The following is a 25027-nucleotide window of genomic DNA, read 5'->3' on the forward strand; positions in this document are numbered from 1 at the left end:
AGCAATATACGACGAAAATTTTTTCAAAATTTGCGGTCGTATAAAAACTTAACATTGTGCAATGAACCGTGAAAATGAGGTCACAGTCAAATAAAACCTGTGCGACTGACTGAAAGATCATAAAATATTTCTATACACCAAATATAGTTGACCTATGGCATATAGTGTTAGATAAAAAGACCAAAACTCAAAAACTTAACTTTGACCACTGAACCATGAAAATGAGGTCAAGGTCACATGACATCTGCCCGCTAGACATGTACACCTTACCATCATTCCATACAACAAATATAGTAGACCTATTGCATATAGCAGGGTTTCCGCTGGCGGTCGCCATTTTCGCAATTTGCGAAAAAATAATAATTGTGGCGATTAAAATTCGTCATTGGCGAAAGAATTTGGCGAAAGAAATATATATAACGATTTATTTTCCACCATCTTGTTTATTTACTTTTTTTCGGGTTTCTCGGACTTTACCTGATCAGACAATACTCGGAATTCACCTTGAACTCGTTAAGATTTTGACAGAAAATCAATAATCAGCTGATTGCATTTGTTAGCTACCGACATCAAAGGACTAATTAATTAATAAAGGTGTTGATTGTATTATATGACAAAATGATATGGTTAAATGGCGCCCGTCACTTATCACATAAAGGATTTATTAACCACTTTGCGACGCACGTGTTTGAAGCAAAATTTTGACGACTTTCCTTCTTTTAATGATAGTCCAGAAAAAAAATTGTTGTTATGACAAAAAATGTACAAAAGCAAGAGAGGTCTCTGATTTAAAACTTTATCATGTCACAGTGTATACCCTGTCTGAGACCTGAATAACATATAATATACGTCTATTGTTTACATGTGTGTAATATTAATTATTTTTTATTCATATTGTTAACATTGTATGTAGAGAGCCTTATTGAAAATTGGTTTAATCCAAATGAGTTACTCTCTTTAAATACAGATATTATTTTTATTATTATTATTATTATCATTTAACTTTGATATCGATAATTGATTTGAGTGGGTACTTTAAAGTCGTTTCAGTAATACACGTGTTTCAAGCATAGTTTTACATTTTCACGATGGTCTAGAAAAGAAAACTGTCGTTTTGAAGATATCTAATCAAAAGGTTTGGAACAACCACTCGAGTGAGAGTAACCCTTCAATGTAATGACTACACATTACATAATTAAGGGATCAATTTCAAGTGAAAAAAATTGTGTTTTGTTGTAAAAAAACACTTCTTAGTACAAAAGGTCACATGTTTTTATTTTTGAAGAAACTTTCCCAAAGAACTGTACATATTTCAGGTATCCAAAATTTGTTTTATATTCCAGGACATATATCTTTTTTATTTTTAAAAGTAAGTGCTTCTTTTAAAGTTGTTCAAAATATAATCAATTTTCCCTATACAAATCTTTTTTTTAAAAGGTACATGTTTAGTATTTATTCATTACAATGTAGACTCTAAGACAAGTTTGAGAGAATAATCATAGGCAGCAATGGGGCAAACTGGAGTGGGTGAAAAAAAAGTAAATATTTTAAAAGAAGAAAAATATATTTGTGTTACTTGGCGAAAAAAATAATAAAGTGGCGAAAAAAATATTGTTTTGGCGAAAGAGGTGGCGAAAAAAATAATTGACCCAGGGGAAACCCTGGAATATAGTATGAGAAAAACAGACCAAAACACAAAAATTTAACTATAACCACTGAACCATGAAAATGAGGTCAAGGTCAGATGACACCGGCCAGTTGGACATGTACACCTTACAGTCCTTCCATACACCGAATATACTAGACCTATTGCTTATAGTATCTGAGATATGGACTTGACCACCAAAACTTAACCTTGTTCACTGATCCATGAAATGAGGTCCAGGTCAAGTGAAAACTGTCTGACAGACATGAGGACCTTGCAAGGTACGCACATATCAAATATAGTTATCTTATTACTTATAATAAGAGAGAATTCAACATTACAAAAAATCTGAACTTTTTTTTCAAGTGGTAACTGAACCATGAAAATGAGGTCGAGGACATTGGACATGTGACTGACGGAATCTTTGTAACATGAGGCATCTATATACAAAGTATGAAGCATCCAGGTCTTCCACCTTCTAAAATATAAAGCTTTTAAGAAGTTAGCTAACACCACTGCCGCCGCCGGATCACTATCCCTTTGTCAAGCTTTCTGCAACAAAAGATGCAAGCTCGACAAAAATCATTATTTTAAGGTGAACAAAATTAATTTAATCCAAATAAATCAACATGACTGTCTCAAGTTTTTTCATTTGGAAGTTTTTATTTCTCTGTTTATTTTTAGACCATGAAGAAATTTTGTATTAATGGCAGATCTCTAGTGTTCTATTTTCAATTCATTTACACTTTGACTAGACTCAAGGCAATTCAGGCCTTGGCATAAAAATTTTGGACGCTGTGCTATCACTGGAGGACATATTTTCACCACAAGAAGTTGTTTTGGTTTAAATTGATGTCAGACTCCAGTCATATTGGCAAACCCCATATTTATATAAGAGTTTTAAGTACCATTCGACCTAAGAACTATGCATAATCTGATTTATGGGTGTAAATATTTTTTCTTTCAAAAATTGCATAATTGATATGTATGTGGATGGTTACTTATAATTAATTACTACTTACATATGCAATTATTTTTTGTTCACTAGCATCTGGTACAACATGTATATGTACTGTGCCATAAATTTTATCAGCTGTGTGCTGCCAGAAATGTGGTTCTCTGTAAGCCAGGATTCCTTCTATATTAAGCACCTAAAATCAGTAACAGACATGTCATGTGTGAATGTACATACAACTGATCTGTTAAAACCCTTTGCCTTCAAGTTTGTAAATCAAAAAGGATATTCATTTACTGTTGAAACATTCAAAATAATGAACAGATTATAATTTTTTTTATTGCATATTCTGTGAATGGCAGTTAGAATTAAGTTTTTAATACAAGACCTTATTATAAAAGCAAAATTAACTTTTTGTGTAGTTGTATCTGTTAACACAAAGTTTTTGTGAAGTGTCAGTTTGCTTTTTGTGTGTAATAAATGATCTGTGATCATTGTTTTTCTGATTTCTTCTGGAGATATTAATGTTGGCAGTTTTTCTTTGTATTGCCCTCTTTCTATATTATACTTATCAGATATTTTAAAAATGTTCAGTTCTGAAAAGTAAGTAGTGACAGAAACACCCAACTTATTCTATATCATGTAGATAGATATAAGAAGATGTGGTATGAGCGCCTATGAGACAACTTTCCATCCAAGTCACAATTGGTTTACTAAAGTAAACCATTTTAGGTCAAAGTACGGTCTTGTAATTCTCATGTTGCAATATCTATTAAATTCAAACCTTCTGTAAGACTTCATTTATCCCTGAATCTTCTTCGCTCGGAGAACGGAGCAATAAAATCATTGATGTTTCCTTCAGAAGTGGAAGGACACTCAACAATATCATCGTAGCAATAAATAATGAACATATAGGATCAGCAATGTTCCAGCCAAAGTTTTCTATCAGTACAGTAGATATGATTACTCCAACACTGCCTAGTGTATCAGCCAAAATATGTAGAAACACTCCTGAAATTTAATACACAAATGAATGACAGTATTTGAAAGAAAATCTCAATATTGATTTATGTAGTTGTGTCACAAGTCAAATAATGACTACAAAACTTTAATAAATATCTGACCTCGCTTTTATATTTCATTCACAAATTAGAGGGACCAAAAACAAAAGACCTATTATATATATTCCTGAATGGTATTTTGATATGGAACCAGTAACTGGTTGTGTAATCCATTCTGTATTATTGTGTACTGTGGATTCATCATGGACCACTGGATAAAAAAATTCATGGATTTTGGTTGATCAGGGAAACCATGGATAATATATAGTAATGTATGCAGGATTTGGCTAATCCACTAAATCAAGTTTCCATGAAAATACATGATTTTCACATATAATATAAGTACCAACAAAAAAAAAATGAAATCCATAGTAATTTTACTGCAACTATCTATTGAAACATATAAGGAACAAAATAATTGCATCAAAACGTCATCAAGTCATGAACCCAACAAACACCATAACAAATTAAAGCAAGAATGTGTCCCAAGTACACGAATGCCCCATCCACATTATCATTTTCTATGTTCAGTAGACCGTGAAAATGGGATAAAATCTCTAATTTGGCATTAAAACTAGAAATATCTTATCACAAGATACATGTTTGCTAAGTTTCAAGTTGATTGGCCTTCAACTTCATCAAAAACTACCTCGACCAAAAACTTTAACCTGAGATGGACAAATGAACGGACGAACAAACAGACGGACGCACAGACCAGAAAACATAGCTCTGAACCAAAAAGCATGATTCCATTACAGCATGTACAGGATGTGTTAGTTTTATATTCAGATCAAAGCTGTTGTCAAATTTAAGCAAGGGATTCATACATCTCAAGTGGTGCATATAATAGATGTGCAGAATTTCAATATTTGCAGATCTGATCAATACTTTGGGAATTGGGTCAAGGTCACTAAACCAAGTGATTAGAAACAGGAAATATGCAAGTTCTACCATAAAATGAGGTGGCCTATGTGAAAATGGGTTTATGTTAGTTTCTTGTTTGAATGGTTTCACATTTTTCATGTTGGGGCCTTTTTTAGATGACTAAATGGTGTGATATTTTTTAATTGTTGAAGGCAGTGCTGTAACATATGATTTATTTTATCTTTATCAAATGAACTTAATAACCTCATTGACAATCATACCATTATCTCATTATTTATAATATAAACCTATCAGAATTAACCACAAGCAGTGTGGCTAAATTAACAGCAGTTTTAGTGAAAACTGAATCGAAGTCTGGTGAAAATATAATGCAGTGAAAACTGAGCCATGTATTATTGTGAAACCTGTTAGAACAAAAACCCTGTCTAAATGAACGCTGTATCAAAAGGAAACAAGTGAAAACCTGTCTAAACACAACCTTGAATCAACATGACACCTTTCTAAAGAGAACTCTTTAACTTTTTAAGTACTTTTAAGATCAAACAGATCAATTGTTTCAGTTCAAAATGTTTCATCTTCCAGTGATTAGATTAGTGAGATTGACCCATAGGATTTCATGAAAAGGGAATACAGACATGTTAAACTCACTAAAAATGTAAGCTCCACATTGAGGTAAGGAACTTGAACTTGAAGAATCTGCAATATTTATTCATGACACAAAAAGAAGGAAACAGATAAATAAAATAAAGTAAGAAAGAAATATCTATTTATGTATATAAAACTTAAGTTTTAAGAAGTGCAATCAATTAATTATAACAAGAGTGCACACACTGAAATATCTCGCCTTCTTTACTAATCATTGATATTATGTTGATAGTCTTAAGTATAAAGCTTTATTACAACTGTCACATAAACTTAACATAAACCAAGATAGCTAAACAAAGACCAATGAACCATAAAAATGAGGTCAAGGTCAGATGAACCATGCCAGGCAGATATGTACAGCTAACAAAGCTTCCATACAACAAATATAGTTGACCTACTACTTATAGTTTAAGAAAAATAGACCAAAACACAAAAACTTAACACTGTGCAATGAACCGTGCAATTGAGGTCATGGTCAAATAAAACCTGCGGGACTGACATATAGATCATAATATATTTCCATACACCAAATATAGTTGACCTTTGGCATATAATATTAAATAAAAAGACCAAAACTTAAAAACTTAACTTTGACCACTGAACCATGAAAATGAGGTCAAGGTCAGATGACATCTGCCCGCTAGACATGTACACCTTACAATCATTCCATACAACAAATATAGTAGACCTATTGCATAAAGTATGAGAAAAACAGACCAAAACACAAAAACTTAACTATAACCACTGAACCATGAAAATGAGGTCAAGGTCAGATGACACCTGCCAGTTGGACATGTACACCTTACAGTCCTTCCATACACCAAATATACTAGCCCTATTTCATATAGTATCTGAGATATGGACTTGACCACCAAAACTTAACCTTGTTCACTGATCCATGAAATGAGGTTGAGGTCAAGTGAATACTGTCTGACGGGCATGAGGACCTTGCAAGGTACGCACATACCAAATATAGTTATCCTATTACTTATAATAAGAGAGAATTCAACATTACAAAAATTCTGAACTTTTTTTTCAAGTGGTCACTGAACCATGAAATTGAGGTCAAGGACATTGGACATGTGACTGACGGAAACTTCGTAACATGAGGTATCTATATACAAAGTATGAAGCATCCAGGTCTTTCACCTTCTAAAATATAAACCTTTTAAGAAGTTAGCTAACACCGCCGCCGTAGCCGCCGCCGGATCACTATCCCTATGTCGAGCTTTCTGCAACAAAAGTTGCAGGCTTGACAAAAATGATTGAAACATTTTTACAGGTGTTGAATGTTTAAACTTGTTGAAACATCAATAGAATACAAGTATAGCAATAAGCATAATTAAAATTCAGGACAAAACCAAAATGCTGTCACCTTACAAGATTACATGTACATGCTGCTAAAGATAAACAAGACAACCAGAGCCATGTTACCTGAGCCTCTAATTACTTCTGAGGAACTTGATTATTGGCACTCACTTTGTTAGTATTGTACATTAAGACAATAAATATTCATCCTTTATTCTATGTTTGACTGAAATTGTCAAAGCTGAACTTTGCATAGAACCTCACTATAGTCAACTCTACCTGAAAGTCTGCTATTGAAGTTTACATTTCCACCCAAAATTTTTGTCATTTTCTGTAGGTTAAATAGTTGAGACAAAGTTCTTGTGTTGTGCATGGAACATTAATAATTTTAAAAAAAATATGAAATATTGGCATTCACAACTTTTGGCTCTGAATTTTTTTAACCTACCTTCCATGTTTGTGTTGTGGCCTCCTCCATGGGAATGACCATGTCCTCCGCCTCCATGACTATGTCCATGACCACCACCGTGGCTATGCCCATGTGCTCCTCTAAATGCCACAATACCTATTAAATTTACCAAAAGGCCCATCACAGACACAGCCTTAAAGAATAAAATCTTACAGTTAGCATACATTTATGAATTTAAAAGAAAAGGAAAAAGATATCATTTGAAGGGGACATAAATATTTTAAATGCAGTAAAAAATTAAATAAAAAATATTACACATTTTACAATTTTAAATGAATATAATACACATTTTACAATTTTGAAGACATGCATAGCAGTTCAAATGCCTCTTACTGTTTTTGGTCTAAGGTATTTCTTGGAAATAAAGTTCAGAGACATTAGCTATATATTTGAAGAATCAAATTCTTTTCTGAAAAGTTTAAGAAATATCCTAATTTTATTGTGTTTCCAGGTTGTTGTCTCTTATGGATATTCATCATCTTTTTTTACTTAGGAAAAATTTTGATCAACATAAAATCGAGAATGGAAATGAGGAATATATAGAGACAACAACCTGACCAAAAGAGCAGATAACAGCTGGTCCACAAATTGGTCTTCAACACAGCAATAAATTCCCCCACCCGGTGGTGGGCTTCCGCTGGCCAAACATCCAAAATATCTTGATTTTTTATTAAGATCTTTCCTTTTTCTATAAGGAAAGACCTTACTGTATTTCTTCTGATTAGGAAGGTCTTTCCTTTTTCTATAAGGAAAGACCTTACTGTGTTTCTTCTGATTATTATTATTAGATCTTTCCACCTTTCTGTGGAAAGACCTATTGGATTTCTTCTTCTGATTATTATTATTATTATTATTAGGTCTTTCCACTTTCCGTGGTTCCGTGGAAAGACCTATTGATTTTCTTCTGATTATTATTAGGTCTTTCAACCTTTCCATGGAAAGACCTATAGGTTTTGTTCTGATTATCATTATTTTTTTTTTCTTCCGCCAACTTTTTTTTCCTTCGCTGTTTTTTTTGTTTGGCAAGATGTCGCTTAGACATATGGTATATAATAACAAACAGTTAATACGCTTTTGAAACTGACACCGCGTAACAAAAATCTTTTCCATGTAAGAGTTATCTCCCCAAACACTGTTTTTCTTGTTATTACTTATATGTCGCAACCGTATGAGAAACCAACAATTTTTTTTTACCAAATTGCTCGTTACAAAAAAGTCATTCTCAGGATGATTTGATTCATTTTGACTGAAGCTATCCGGACTCCATATACATGTAAGAGTTATTCCCCCTTTTGCATTTGATATAACTGATTTGCATTTCTAACTGGTAAACGATAAGTGATATAGGCCTAGGGTCTTTTGATTTGAGGTCCTTGGTCCAAAAAAATGAAAATTAGGTCAAGGTCATATTCTTTATTTTGGCTTATATTCACTTGGTTTTATAAACGGTACAAGATATTGACAAGATATTTTTGATAAATTGTCAATTGCAACATGTCGTAACTTGTGAATTTCGATTAAAAGTGTACATAGACATAAAATGGGAGTTTTTGCCCCTCTTATATTTAAAATTAAATGTAAAGTTATATAACTCATTAACTATACATATTACATACCTAGGGTCTTTTGATTTGGGGTTCTTGTTTTATGACCTTGAAATTGAGGTCAAGGTCATCAGTAAATTTGACGTTCTAGATTTTGACCGTTGGTTAAAATTCATATTTATACATCATAAAGCCATGGAACTGACATTTTCAACTGGATTTTAATGTTTTCATATCAAAATAGTTCTGTACTGGTGGAAAGACCTTCAAGTGTTCTCTGAACAATTGGTTTTTAATTGTTAATTTTTTTTCTTCCGCCTAATTTTCTTTCCTTCGCTGTTTTTTTGTTTCGCAAGATGTCGTTTAGATATATGGTATATGATATTGAACAGTTAATACGCTTTTAAAACTGACACAGCGTAACCAAAAACTTTTCCATGTAAGAGTTATCTCCCCGAACACTGTTTTTCTTGTTATTACTTATATGTCGCAACCGTATAAAAAAACGACAAATTTATTTTATCAAATTGCTCGTTATATCCTAGGGATGATTTGATCAATTTTGACCAAAGCTATCCGGAGACTCCATATGAGAGTTATTTCCCCTTTTTTGTTTGATATAAGTGAAATGTATTTCTAACTGAAAAATCATAAGTGATAGAGGCCTAGGGTGTTTTGATTGGAGGTCCTTGGTTAATAAAAATGAGAATGAGGTCAAGGTCATGTTCAAAATTTTGATTTTGGCTTGTTATCTATCATTTTCAGAAATCTTATAAGATATCGACAAAATATTTTCACACAATTGTTAGTTGCGACATGTCGTTTAACACATAAATTTTAGTCTAAAGGGTACGTAAACATTTGATGCGAGTTTTCCCCCCTTTATATCTAATATCAGTCGTATGGTAATATAACTTATTAACAATATAAAGTAAAGACCTAGAGTCTTTTGATTTGAGGTCCTGGGTTTATGACCTTGAAATTGAGCTCTAGGTCATATGTTAAATTAACGTTCTAGATTTTGACCTTTGCTTTTATGTATTCATGTTAAAGCTATTAGACTTTTTGCATTAGGTTGCAAGCAATATGACGTTGAAAAAACTAACCGGAAGTGACCTTTTGGTAACCGAAAGTAGCTAATTTTTGTAATAAATTATTGTAAAAGTATGTAAAACCATATATTTTTGGAATCAGTGTCAAGTACACTATAAGACAGTACCGGAAAGTAACACATTTTGAACTGGAAGTAGAAAATTATCTCCCTTATTTATATCTTTTTGTATAGAAACCTTATATTTTTAGAATAAGCGTACAATAAGTTGCCATTTGACGCTGAAATTAATATTTTAAAACCAAATTTTAATACTTTCATATCAAAATAGATCCTTACTGGTGGAAAGACCTTCAATTGTTCTCTGAACAATTGGTTTTTAATTATTATTATTATTCTTTAGCAACCATATATTTTTGAACTTACAAAGCTATGAATAATATAAATATGAAATTTCTAATACTGGAAATGACATTTTTGTCCCTAGCAATGACTTACAAGTCCTTAGCAATCACTTATTTTTTTAACTTGAAAGACTATGAATAGTACATTTTTAATACTGGAAGTAATATTTTTATCCTTAGGAATGATTTTTGTCCATAACATAAAAGTCCTAAGCACCATATATTTTTGAACTGAGAAGGCTATCAATAAAATAAAAAAAGGTAAGACCTTTCAATTGTTCATGAACAATTGACTTTTTAATTCTATCATCATTTCCTTTCATATCAATGTTATGTAAGTGAGTTTTTTTAAAAACTTTCATATAAATTATTGCGAGTTTTTCTTACTGGGAATAATGCAACTAGGTGAGTATCACAATAATAAGAACTTGGATTTTGATAAATAAAACAAAGATCTGAATACAGATTGTTCTAAAAGCACATTAAGGAAGCTGGCTTGTCATGTTTTGGATTGTTTGTCAGATTTTCGGAATCCTCTAGTTTTATCCATTTAAATGACTTGAAAAAATTTGCCCGGTGACCCCCATTTTTCTTTTTGAAATTCTTTAACATGTATAATGATAAGCCATCTGTAAAAGTCTTATAAAATTTTAATTACTTTTTAACAGTTTTTGAGAATTTTAACTTGTCAATGATAAAGCTATGAAAAGTCAAGAGAGAATATTTTCCCGCCAAAATTTCAATGGCTCATATCTCGAAAACAAGCACGGTGACCTATATATTTTTTTTGCTTTTTGGATTCCTTTATTAATTCCTTATTAATATATACTAGTGTTTTGAAAAGTTAATTACTTTGAAACTGAGAAGAGAGCTCCCTTAATTAAACTCCTATTTTTTTCAATTTTTGAGAAATCACAATAATAAATGCACGCAATAATTTCTGAATTTACAGTAATACTATTTTTATACAATTCTCTTCCAAGAAAGGTTTTCTCTTAATAATGCCAACTGACTTACAAACAATCTTTCTGTGTGTATCTCTGGTGGGTGAAATAATCTAGAAAGTCCTTCTGTGAAGACAAATATCCCAATCACAACCAGGAACAAACCATTTATAAATCCTGATAACACTTCTACTCTGTCATACCTACAAATATTAAAAGTATAAACAAACCATTTATAAATCCTGATAACACTTCTACTCTGTCATACCTACAAATATTAAAAGTATAAACAAACCATTAATAATTCCTGATAACACTTCTACTCTGTCATACCTACAAATATAAAAAGTATAAACAAACCATTTATATAAATCCTGATAACACTTCTACTCTGTCATACCTACAAATATTAAAATTATAAACAAACTATTAATAATTTCTAATAACACTTCTACTCTGTCATACCTACAAATATAAAAAGTATAAACAAACCATTTATAAATCCTGATAACACTTCTACTCTGTCATACCTACAAATAACTATAGTATAAACAAACCATTAATAAATTCTGATAACACTTCTACTGTCATACCTACAAATATTAAAAGTATAAACAAACCATTAATAATTCCTGATAACACTACTACTCTATCATACCTACAAATAACAACAGTATAAACAAACCATTAATAAATCCTGATAACACTTCTACTCTGTCATACCTACAAATATAACTAAGAGGCTCTAAAGAGCCTGTGTCGCTCACCTTGGTCTATGTGAATATTAAACAATGGACACAGATGGATTCATGACAAAATTGTGTTTTGGTGATGGTGATGTGTTTGTAGATCTTACTTTACTGAACATTCTTGCTGCTAACAATTATCTCTATCTATAACAGTACTTTCTGTGGAAAATGTTATTGAAAATCTTCAAATTTTATGAAAATTGTTAAAAATTGACTATGAAGGGCAATAACTCCTTAGGGGGTCAATTGACTATTTTGGTCATACTGACTTATTTTTAGTTCTTACTTTGCTGTACATTATTGCTGTTTACAGTTTACCTCTATCTATAATAATATTCAAGATAATAACAAAAAAACAACAAAATTTCCTCAAAATTACCAATTCAGGGGCAGCAACCTAACAACCGATTATCCGATTCATCTGAAAATTCCAGGGCAGATAGACCGTGACCTGATCAATAATTTTACTACCTGTCAGATTTGCTCTTAATGCTTTGGTTTTTGAGTTATAAGCCAAAAACTGCATGTTACCCCCATGTTCTATTTTTAGCCATGGCGGCCATCTTGCTTTTTTGGCCGAGTTACCGGACACATTTTTTTAACTAGATATCCCAATGATGATTATGGCTAAGTTTGGTTAAATTTGGCCCAGTAGTTTCAGAGGAGAAGATTTTTGTAAAAGATTACTAAGATTTACGAAAAATGGTTAAAAATTGACTATAAAGGGCAATAACTCCTAAAGTGGTCACTTGACCATTTTGGTCATGTTGACTTATTTGTAGATCTTACTTTGCTGAACATTATTGCTGTTTACAGTTTATCTCTATCTATAATAATATTCAAGATAATAACCAAAAACAGCAAAATTTCCTTAAAATTACCATTTCAGGGGCAGCAACCCAACAACAGAATGTCTGATTCATCTGAAAATTTCAGGGCAGATAGATCTTGAACTGATGAACAATTTTACACCGGCCAGATTTGCTCTAAATGCTTTGGTTTTTAAGTTATAAGCCAAAAACTGTATTTTACTCCCATGTTCTATTTTTAGCCATGGCGGCCATCTTGGTTGGTTGGCCTGGTCACCGGACACATTTTTTAAACTAGATACCCCAATGATGATTATGACCAAGTTTGGTTAAATTTGGCCCAGTAGTTTCAGAGGAAAAGATTTTTCTAAAAGATTACTAAGATTTACGAAAAATGGTTAAAAATTGACTATAAAGGGCAATAACTCCTAAAGTGGTCAACTGACCATTTTGGTCATGTTGACTTATTTGTAGATCTTACTTTGCTGAACATTATTGCTGTTTACAGTTTATCTCTATCTATAATAATATTCAAGAAAATAACCAAAAACAGCAAAATTTCCTTAAAATTACCATTTCAGGGGCAGCAACCCAACAACAGAATGTTCGATTCATCTGAAAATTGCAAGGCAGATAGATCTTGACCTGATGAACAATTTTACCCATGTCAGGATTGCTCTAAATGCTTTGGTTTTTGAGTTATAAGCCAAAAACTGCATTTTACCCCTATGTTCTATTTTTAGCCATGGCGGCCATCTTGGTTGGTTGGGTGGGGCACCAGACACATTTTTTAAACTAGATACCCCAATGATGATTATGGCCAAGTTTGGTTAAATTTGGCCCAGTAGTTTCAGAGGAGAGGATTTTTCTAAAAGATTACTAAGATTTACGAAAAATGGTTAAAAATTGACTATAAAGGGCAATAACTCCTAAAGTGGTCAACTGACCATTTTGGTCATGTTGACTTATTTGTAGATCTTACTTTGCTGAACATTATTGCTGTTTACAGTTTATCTCTATCTATAATAATATTCAAGATAATAACCAAAAACAGCAAAATTTCGTTAAAATTACCATTTCAGGGGCAGCAACCCAACAACGAAATGTCCGATTCATCTGAAAATTTCAGGGCAGATAGATCTTGACCTGATGAACAATATTACCCCCTTGTCAGATTTGCTCTAAATGCTTTGGTTTTTGAGTTATAAGCCAAAAACTGCATTTTACCCCTATGTTCTATTTTGTAGCCATGGCGGCCATCTTGGTTGGTTGGCCGGGTCACCGGACACATTTTTTAAACTAGATACCCCAATGATGATTGTGGCCAAGTTTGGTTAAATTTGGCCCAGTAGTTTCAGAGGAGAAGATTTTTGTAAAAGATAACGCAGGACGACGATGACGGACGACGGACGCCGGACGCCGGACACCAATTGATGAGAAAAGCTCACTTGGCCTTTCGGCCAGGTGAGCTTAAAAGTATAAACAAACCATTTATAAATCCTGATAACATTTCTTCTCTGTCATACCTACAAATAACAACAGTATCAACAAACCATTAATAAATCCTGATAACACTTCTACTCTGTCATACCTACAAATATAAAAAGTATAAACAAACCATTTATAAATCCTGATAACACTTCTTCTCTGTCATACCTAGAAATAACAACAGTATAAACAAACCATTTATAATTCCTGATAACACTTCTACTCTATCATACCTACAAATAACAACAGTATAAATAAACCATTAATAAATCCTGATAACACTTCTACTCTGTCATACCTACAAATAACTATAGTATAAACAAACCATTAATAAATCCTGATAACACTTCTTCTCTGTCATACCTACAAATAACAACAGTATAAACAAACCATTAATAAATCCTGATAACACTTCTTCTCTGTCATACCTACAAATAACAAAAGTATAAACAAACCATTTATAAATCCTGATAACACTTCTACCCTGTCATACCTACAAATATAAAAAGTATAAACAAACCATTTATAAATCCTGATAACACTTCTTCTCTGTCATACCTACAAATATAAAAAGTATAAACAAACCATTTATAAATTCTGATAACACTTCTACCCTGTCATACCTACAAATATTAAAAGTATAAACAAACCATTTATAATTCCTGATAACACTTCTACCCTGTCATACCTACAAATATAAAAAGTATAAACAAACCATTTATAAATCCTGATAACACTTCTTCTCTGTCATACCTACAAATATAAAAAGTATAAACAAACCATTTATAAATTCTGATAACACTTCTACCCTGTCATACCTACAAATATTAAAAGTATAAACAAACCATTTATAAATCCTGATAACACTTCTACTCTGTCATACCTACAAATATCAAAAGTATCAACAAACCATTTATAAATCCTGATAACACTTCTACCCTGTCATACCTACAAATATAAAAAGTATAAACAAACCATTTATAAATCCTGATAACACTTCTTCTCTGTTATACCTACAAATAACAACAGTATAAACAAACCATTTATAAATCCTGATAACACTTCTTCTCTGTCATACCTACAAATATAAAAAGTATAAACAAACCATTTATAAATTCTGATAACACTTCTACCCTGTCATACCTACAAATATTAAAAGTATAAACAAACCATTTATAATTCCTGATAACACTTCTTCTCTGTCATACCTACAAATATAAAAAGTATAAACAAACCATTTATAAATTCTGATAACACTTCTACCCTGTCATACCTACAAATATAAAAAGTATAAACAAACCATTTATAAATCCTGATAACACTTCTTCTCTGTTATACCTACAAATAACAACAGTATAAACAAACCATTTATAAATCCTGATAACACTTCTTCTCTGTCATACCTACAAATAACAACAGTATAAATAAACCATTAATAAATCCTGATAACACTTCTACTCTGTCATACCTACAAATATAAAAAGTATAAACAAACCATTTATAAATCCTGATAACACTTCTACTCTGTCATACCTACAAATATAAAAAGTATAAACAAACCATTAATAAATCCTGATAACACTTCTTCTCTGTCATACCTACAAATATAAAAAGTATAAACAAACCATTTATAAATCCTGATAACACTTCTACTCTGTCATACCTACAAATATAAAAAGTATAAACAAACCATTAATAAATCCTGATAACACTTCTACTCTGTCATACCTACAAATATAAAAAGTATAAACAAACCATATATATAAGCCTGATAACACTTCTACCCTGTCAAACCTACAAATATAAAAAGTATAAACAAACCATTTATAAATCCTGATAACACTTCTTCTCTGTCATACCTACAAATATAAAAAGTATCAACAAACCATTTATAAATCCTGATAACACTTCTTCTCTGTCATACCTAGAAATAACAACAGTATAAACAAACCATTTATAAATCCTGATAACACTTCTTCTCTGTCATACCTACAAATATAAAAAGTATAAACAAACCATTTATAAATCCTGATAACACTTCTACCCTGTCAAACCTACAAATATAAAAAGTATAAACAAACCATTTATAAATCCTGATAACACTTCTACCCTGTCAAACCTACAAATATAAAAAGTATAAACAAACCATTTATAAATCCTGATAACACTTCTACTCTGTCATACCTACAAATATAAAAAGTATAAACAAACTATTAATAAATCCTGATAACACTTCTACTCTGTCATACCTACAAATATAAAAAGTATAAACAAACCATTTATAAATCCTGATAACACTTCTACCCTGTCATACCTACAAATATAAAAAGTATAAACAAACCATTTATAAATCCTGATAACACTTCTACTCTGTCATACCTACAAATATAAAAAGTATAAACAAACCATTAATAAATCCTGATAACACTTCTACTCTGTCATACCTACAAATAACAACAGTATAAACAAACCATTTATAAATCCTGATAACACTTCTACCCTGTCATACCTACAAATAACAAAAGTATAAACAAACCATTAATAAATCCTGATAACACTTCTTCTCTGTCATACCTACAAATAACAACAGTATAAACAAACCATTAATAAATCCTGATAACACTTCTTCTCTGTCATACCTACAAATAACAAAAGTATAAACAAACCATTTATAAATCCTGATAACACTTCTACCCTGTCATACCTACAAATATAAAAAGTATAAACAAACCATTTATAAATCCTGATAACACTTCTACTCTGTCATACCTACAAATATAAAAAGTATAAACAAACCATTAATAAATCCTGATAACACTTCTACTCTGTCATACCTACAAATAACAACAGTATAAACAAACCATTTATAAATCCTGATAACACTTCTACCCTGTCATACCTACAAATATCAAAAGAATAATCCTCAGTCAGGAATGTAATGTTCAGTGGTTGTCATCTGTTTATTTGGTTCGTAAGTGCTTATGGTTTTTATATAGATTAGACTGTTGGTTTTCCCTTTTGAATGGTTTTTTACATGAGCAATTTGTGGGTGCCCTTTATAGCTTGCTGTGTGGTGTGAGCCAAGACTCTGTGTTGAAGGCTGTACCTTGACCTATAATGGTTTACTTTTATAAATTGTGACTTGAATGGCGAGTTGTCTCATTGGCACTCATACCACATCTTCCCATAACTATATAGTATAAACAAATCATAAATGAAATGCATTATTATTCAATTATGTCTTTAGTCTCAAATAAACAAATAGCAACAGTATAAGAAATCTGATATAAAATGAAATATAACTAGGTTATTTCTGAAAGTGTCAAAAATACAAATAAAGGCAACATTACCTAGAAACAGGACTATTTGACTAAATGGCATCTTTTATTATTAGTTAAAAGTAAAGCAACTTTATTTCTATGTTTCGTAATATTTTTTAAAATACAAATAAAGATTAAGAATCAGTTTTTTTAATTACACTTCTTATAAACAGCTTACCCATAAGAAAATATTCTTGTAGCTTTCCATCGACTCATAATGGCTGCATATAACCCCATAACTAATGCTGAACAATCAAATAACATATGGAAGCCATCAGATATCAGGCCTAAACTATTGGTCCACACACCATATACAAGTTCAACAAACGTAAAACACTGTAAAATATAACATCTTATGTAAAATCAGGCCTTAACTATTAGTCCACACAACATATACAAGTTCAACAAACGTAAAACACTGTAAAATATAACATCTTATGTAAAATCAGGTCTAAACTATTGGTTCACACACCATATACAAGTTCAACAAACGTAAAACACTGTAAAATTGAACATTTAAATGTAAAATCAGGCCTAAACTATTGGTCCACCCAACATATACAAGTTCAACAAACGTAAAACACTGTAAAATATAACATTTTAATGTAATATCAGGCCTAAACTATTGGTCCACACAACATATACAAGTTCAACAAACGTAAAACACTGTAAAATATAACATTTTAATGTAATATCAGGCCTAAACTATTGGTCCACACAACATATACAAGTTCAACAAATGTAAATCACTGTAAAATATAACATCTTATGTAAAATCAGGCCTAAACTATTGGTCCACACAACATATACAAGTTTAACAAATGTAAAACACTGTAAAATATAACATCTTATCAAAAATCGGGCCTAAACTATTGGTCCACACACCATATACAAGTTCAACAAAGGTATAACATTGTAAAATATAACATCTTATGTAAAATCATCAGGCCTAAACTATTGGTTCACACACCATATACAAGTTCAACAAAGGTATAACATTGTAAAATATAACATCTTATGTAAAATCATCAGGCCTAAACTATTGGTCCACACACCATATACAAGTTCAACAATTGTAAAACACTGTAAAATATAACATCTTATGTAAAATCAGGCCTAAACTATTGGTCCACACACCATATACAAGTTCAACAAACATAAAACACTGTAAAATATAACATTTTAATATAATATCAGACCTAAACTATTGGGGTCATCTTGCTTGAGAAGATATAAAGGAGAGAGAAGCCCAAAATCAAGAGACTATTCCGTGAAACGGCAAGGACTTAGGAATCATTTTAATGCCTCATCGAACATATGTTTGTAATATATATCATGCAAATTCTTATTAATATAGACCTCGGTTTTGAAATTTGACTGAGTTCCATCCGGATTGCAAAACAAAAAATACAGTGTTTTGATTTTTTTCTTAAAGCTCGACAACTACGAAATGCAAAACAAAATAGTTGATATCATTATGAAGCTGAAACCTTATACTAGCATTAAGCACTTTTTTATTTTAGTTTTTGGTGCCATTTCTGAATTTTCTACGATTTTTCAAAATTTCAGTTTTTAATTTCATTATTCTGTCAAAACATGTCTTTCAATTTTGGAGTGTAATAGGATTTATTTTAAATATTGGAAAGCAGAAAGAAGAAAGCGAGAAAATGAGATATCATTTTAAAGAAGGAATATTTTCCTACAGTTTGGTCTAAAGTACGAATGCTAAATGTTATTGGTACAATGTAAATGATATTTTTTTTCATTTAACATGTTGGAAAATTCTAAGTAATGCGTCAATAAATACACCAACACACCGTATTCTAGTAAGGGTTAAATAACCACTTATAAAAGAGGGACGAAAGATACCAAAGGGACAGTCAAACTCATAAATCTAAAATAGATGTGACATTGACATACAATTTATTGCGAATCCTATCATAGTTTTCCACAGATTCACCTGCAAGTTACCTGTCCATTTAAACTTTTGTAAGTCCTATTGTGCCATCTAACAAATACAACAGCTATTGTTCTCTGTTTAGTTTATTCAATGGGACCTTTAAATTTTTGCAAGAGAAATCTATCACTCACTGATTAATTTACCTGAACAAAAAATTGAACTGTCAATGATGGAAATACATGTACAAATAAATAATTATGAAACTGCCTGTGATGTTGTATTTATTCAATCAATAACACATTTTCAATTTGTTTGATATAAAAACTGATTTAAAAATTAAAAAGTTGATTTCTGATCAAATTTCAACATTTTACCTATTAAAATTTGATTTTTTTTAGTCTGTTCATAAGTAAAAACTTGAAATGATAATGTTTAAATAAAGGTCTTTATAAATGTATTCTTTATAACTGAACAACCACAAAAAACTTGCAAATTCTTTAAAACATAAATGCATGCAGTAGTTAAAAAAAAATCAGAAATAAACTTTTTATAATTAAATCAGTGCTTATATTGAAAAGATTGAAAATATATTACTGATATTGAATAAATACTGTATCACATGCAGTTTATGTGAGTTTATACATGTATTTCAGTCAACAAAGAAGATATTTTTTTGGTCAGGCAAATTAATCAATGAGTGATAGATTTCTCTTGGAAGAAATTTAAAGGTCCCATCAAATAAACTATACAGAGAACAATACCTGTTGTATTTGTTCAATGGGACAATAGAACTTACAAAGGTTTAAATGGACAGGTAACTTGCAGGTGAATCTATGGAAAACTATGATAGGGTTCGCAATAATAGCTTAATTTTTTTTCTATCACATAGAACGTGTTGAAAATAAGCCCAATAGGACACGAAGACAGTCACAATCCCCTATCTACTAAATGTAACACAAAAAAGTTATTTAGAACTGGCAACGTAGACTACTTCTCAAAAGAACAGGAACTTCTTACTTACAGCTCTGTATAACTCTGTTATCTCTATAACAGTTAAACCAAAAAGATTAAGCCTTAACCTTAAAGCACAGCATAATTTCCCAAATTCTTATTAAAAACGCTTCTTGTATCGTTGGTATTCCTCTTCCAAATCTTACAAAAATTTAATGCTTTGCCAATGACCAAAATACTCCTGACTTGGGACAGGCGTATATAAAGGCGACCGAGGAGGGTGTTAAAATGAGATTTGTAGGATTAGAATCGCCCCTAGCCAAGCTTATCATGTATCCTCAAAGGACAAAATCTTAAATTGAGAAATTTTCAGAGAGAATCAACTATCTTTTTTTAAAAGATTTTAATAGATGCTTATTAAGCTGCTTGTTTTTTTTTTATAATCCATCATATTGTAATAAGATACACGTACGTCATTCATGGAATTCGTCTTATTAAGTTTACTTTTATTATGAACACATTATGTGTGCATAATAAAAGTAAACTTGAAAGACATATGAAGCCATGTTGTCTTTAAAATCTCCAAATAGATCATGATAAAATGCCAGTAGGTTTATGTGTATATAAGAATAATCTATTTTATACGAAATAATTACAGAACAAAAGTGATGTGTGCAATCCATTGTTTTTATCATATATATGAAATTGTAATGTTAACTTTGAAAGGTACAACTGTTATATATTGATTTATTGTTATCTCTTTGATACATTCCCAATTTCTTTTCTCTATTCTTATGATAGCATATTTGGTTTTAGACAGTTAGAGCATGAACAATAGTACCATTTTTGTTGTGAATTTTGCAATTGTTTTGTTGTGTCTGGTTTTCAAAGTTACTTTCTTTCTGATTGCATAAAATAATGTTCAGTCATCTTAATGGAGTACTAAAAATGTTAACAGCAGAATTTTGAAATCACAGCTCTATCATATACCAGTAACCTAAATACATTATATGATTTATTATCTGGCAGCTGCGCTTAAATTTCTCTTCATTCATTCTCCATTTTATCAGTTCTACACTGCATATACAAAATATTTTTTTTGTTTTGTTTTGTAATCAAATTGAAAGAAACTGTCTTGGAACTATAATACAGCGGATTGTTTATTTTTCGTGGGATTAATAGTCCAACTTTTGTGGATTTGTTGGATAAAGCAAAACTCCAATTTAAATGTTCAACAAAGTACAAAATATAGTCTTATATGCATGCAGACTATTGCAAAACCACATAATCAAATAACCATAAAAATACATTTTTTACTCAGACCATGAAAATAAATACTCACTTTCTTAAATGAATCTACTGTATTCATGACACTTTTTCCTTTATCAGACTACACTTACCAAGTTTATACAAAGAAAATAAAATATTCTCCGTGAATCTGATTCCTCATATATTTGTTTTAGTCCATTTTTAAGTATGGTGACTACTGAATGTGTTGTTTTAGATATTGCATCACCAGTAAAACTATACAGAGGTAATCCAGTTGCTGAGTAGCCAATAAAGCTTCCACCTTTTGTCCCTTTACTGGGCCATGCTAGCATATTGGTGGCTAAGAAAGAAAAAAAACACCAAAAATATTTAATTGACAGTTTTAGGGAAGCATTTTTTTTTTTAAATGTTCATATAAATAGATCTATTTCCATTTCAAACATATAACATTATTTTTTTTTTTATTCATTTTTTTTTTTTTTTTTTTTTTTATCTCAAACCAATTGAATACACTTTTCCCCTTTAAAGACCTCTAGATTGACAACAACACTTAGGTAAACTGCATCTTTTATTGGTAAGAAAAAACATTAAGAGACAGTAATTACATTTTGTAAGATTAGTTGTTTCAAAGTATACTATAAATTTTAGTCTGAACTCTACTTTTCATGTCACTAGCAGTTAAGCAATAAACCATCAAATGTTTACACGGAAATAATGACTGGTTTGGTGATAACATTGACCATCTTAAACTTGGTTTTACTGAGGAAGAAAATATGTTAACAAGTTTCTACATGCAGCTAGATATAGAAAATTTGTGACAATGAAACCTATGCTTTACATAGGCCAAGTTTAAAATCAATTTTAAATGGTAATGTGATCAATCTATGCAATAAATCTGAATATTGATTTTAACTACCGGTAATTAACATAATGTGACAAAAAGAGGGGTCAGAGAGGTCCTGATCCCCAAATCCCAGGCTTAAAAACATGAAATTCAGGGATCCCGAGTTTGAAGAAATTAAAATCCTGACATCCCAAAATTCGAAAAAAAGAATTCCCCATATCTCGTAAGGATCAATTCCAAAATCCCAAGCTTAAAAACACCCCATCCCCCAGTCCACAAAAAAAAGGAAACAGAATAATTGCATTACAAATAAAATCTTACCTAGCATGAAAACTGCTAAACTGAATACAACTCCACCAGATAAAACATGATCATTTGTAATAATCTCTTTGAAGGTGGTGATTTTAGAAACTAATGGATGATTCCAAGTTAAAGCAAAAAATAAAGCTGAGAGAAATATTGCATATGCCCCATACACTGCAGTCTTTGGTGGCTGTAGGTGGTTGATAACAACTGCTTCTATATAGAAGTCTATCACAAGCACAAATAATATCACAAGAAATAGTGGGAAAAGGAGGTATAACCAAGAATCTATGTCACTCTATAATGAAAAAATAAAAGTAAATAAATTTGAAGAAATTTACCAATTCTAACCACTAGTCCATCAACATAGATGTAAGAAGGTAGAAAAGGGTATATATTTTTCATTAGTCATAGGTCATTTATGATTCTTGGTCCATTTCATGTATGCAAAATTCCATAAAGAAGGTTCTTCTTCATCATTTGGTCTCTGGTAGAGAGTTTTCTCATGGACAATCATACCACATCTTCCTTATTTCTATAAGGTAGGTTGTGGTCTGACATGTCTTCCAAGCCTCCCATATCCAATTACGTAGCATAAAATAGTCAACATATGTATAGTTTTCCATTTTGATTATTTCACAGGTACTTTTTTTTTTAACCCAGCAGTAATTTTAAAGCCATAATGTTGATGTCACTGAAAAGCCATTCTATTTCCAATGAATTTTCTTGTGTGTCCAAATAAAAAATGTTTGTTGCATGCAGTAATGTTAAAAATTTCAAAAACATATGCAATGGGGTTGTCAATCACCTACATACTTATTTATTTCAGTTAGTGTTAAAGAAAAGAAATAATGATTATAATATGTTTAATCGGGACGATTTTGGTGTTTTGATTCATATTGGTTTTTACTAGCATGTATTAATCTGATCTGATCTGTAAATAATATACAGCAAAGCTAATCTACAGAAAATTCGTATTTTTAATTACCTCTTTGGTCATTGCAATGAACATTGCCCATGGAAACATAATAAAAGCTTGTATAAATGTAGACATAGCATGAAGACGTTTAGACCCACCAACATCAACAGATAATTTCTTTGAAGCACTGTTGTATCCTATTTGTAGGAATAATGTTAATGACAGCAGGACTACTCCACCCTATTAAACATAATAATAAAAACATACTGAGGATTCCATTTTATTCTATGTCTACCAATTTTTTGTGGATTTTCTGTGTACACATTGATTTTCATGAAGCAAGTATAAAAGGGTAAATTCTCATTCTCTTTTAATGACAATATAAGCAAGCTAATTTTCTGGTTTCTTGGGAATTTATTGCGAACCCTATCATAGTTTTCCACAGATTCACCTGCAAGTTACCTGTCCATTTCAACTTTTGTAAGTTCTATTGTCCCATCTAACAAATACAACAGCTATTGTTCTCTGTTTAGTTTATTCAATGGGACCTTTAAATTTCTTACAAGAGAATTCTATCACTCACTGATTAATTTACCTGAACAAAAAACTGAACTGTCAATGATGGAAATACATGAACAAATAAGCAAGGATTTGTATAGTTTATAGTTACTATACAAATCCTTAAAATAAGTAATTAAGAAACTGCATGTGATGTTGTATTTATTCAATCAATAACACATTTTCAATTAGTTTGATATAAAAACTGATTTAAAAATTAAAAGTTGATTTCTGATCAAAGGAGTAGGTAAGGACTCATTTTGGCCTCAAATTTCAGTTTCATCTGACGAAGGATTTTGACCACTTTTTAAAGTCTTAAGTGTCTATTTCACTTGATTTAATTAGTATAAGTGAAATATTTTAACTGATTTAGTCATTAAAAACGATCCGATTCAAGCTCAAATATGAAAAATCTCTCAAATATGCCAAAAAACGTCACTTTTCAGATGTTTTTTGTCAAAAATGAAAGTGGCCGCATCCGTGTTCATCCACACCCTTTATATATGTTATGTATTATCATAAAATACAACTTACATTTCAATATTAAGGATGAACACCAATGCGGCCACTTTCGTTTTACAAGGAAACCGTCTAAAATTTAACTAAAATGATAGAATTTTGAAGATTTCAGTAATTTAGCATGACTTAATGGTACTACAACCCAATATATGTGCATTGTATTGTCAAAAACAGCCCATATTTATGTAGCAGAAGCATTCAACTGTCCAATAAATAACTATAAGTTTACATTTTAACAATTTTGTAAAACTGTTATATTTTGGGGCCAAAAAGGGGTCTTACCGGACCTACTCCTTTCAACAGTTTACCTATTAAAATTTGATTTTTTTTTAGTCTGTTCATAAGTAAAAACTTGAAATGATAATGTTTAAATAAAGGTCTTCATAAATGTATTCTTTATAACTGAACAACCACAAAAAACATGTAAATTCTTTGAAACATAAATGCATGCAGTAATTAAAAAAAAATCAGAAATAAACTTTTTATA

The 25027-nt window shown here is 31.0% G+C and overlaps 1 protein-coding gene across 2 annotated transcripts in view; it reads right to left on the reverse strand.

Moving 5' to 3' along the window:
* Nucleotides 1–25027, reverse strand: part of LOC143072477 (proton-coupled zinc antiporter SLC30A5-like) — a 42109-nt gene that overhangs the window by 3924 nt on the left and 13158 nt on the right. For both annotated transcript variants that reach the window (XM_076247402.1, XM_076247403.1), the window contains exons 8-15: nt 23533–23703; nt 22563–22842; nt 21529–21737; nt 17456–17613; nt 10985–11114; nt 6948–7101; nt 3385–3611; nt 2668–2796 (exon numbers count right to left, since the gene is read on the reverse strand). In XM_076247402.1, the coding sequence (XP_076103517.1) occupies nt 2668–2796; nt 3385–3611; nt 6948–7101; nt 10985–11114; nt 17456–17613; nt 21529–21737; nt 22563–22842; nt 23533–23703 (1458 nt within the window). The remainder of the gene's footprint in view (nt 1–2667; nt 2797–3384; nt 3612–6947; nt 7102–10984; nt 11115–17455; nt 17614–21528; nt 21738–22562; nt 22843–23532; nt 23704–25027) is intronic.

This window comes from Mytilus galloprovincialis, chromosome 4, assembly GCF_965363235.1.
Source record: "Mytilus galloprovincialis chromosome 4, xbMytGall1.hap1.1, whole genome shotgun sequence".
NCBI classification, from domain to species: Eukaryota; Metazoa; Mollusca; class Bivalvia; order Mytilida; family Mytilidae; genus Mytilus; species Mytilus galloprovincialis.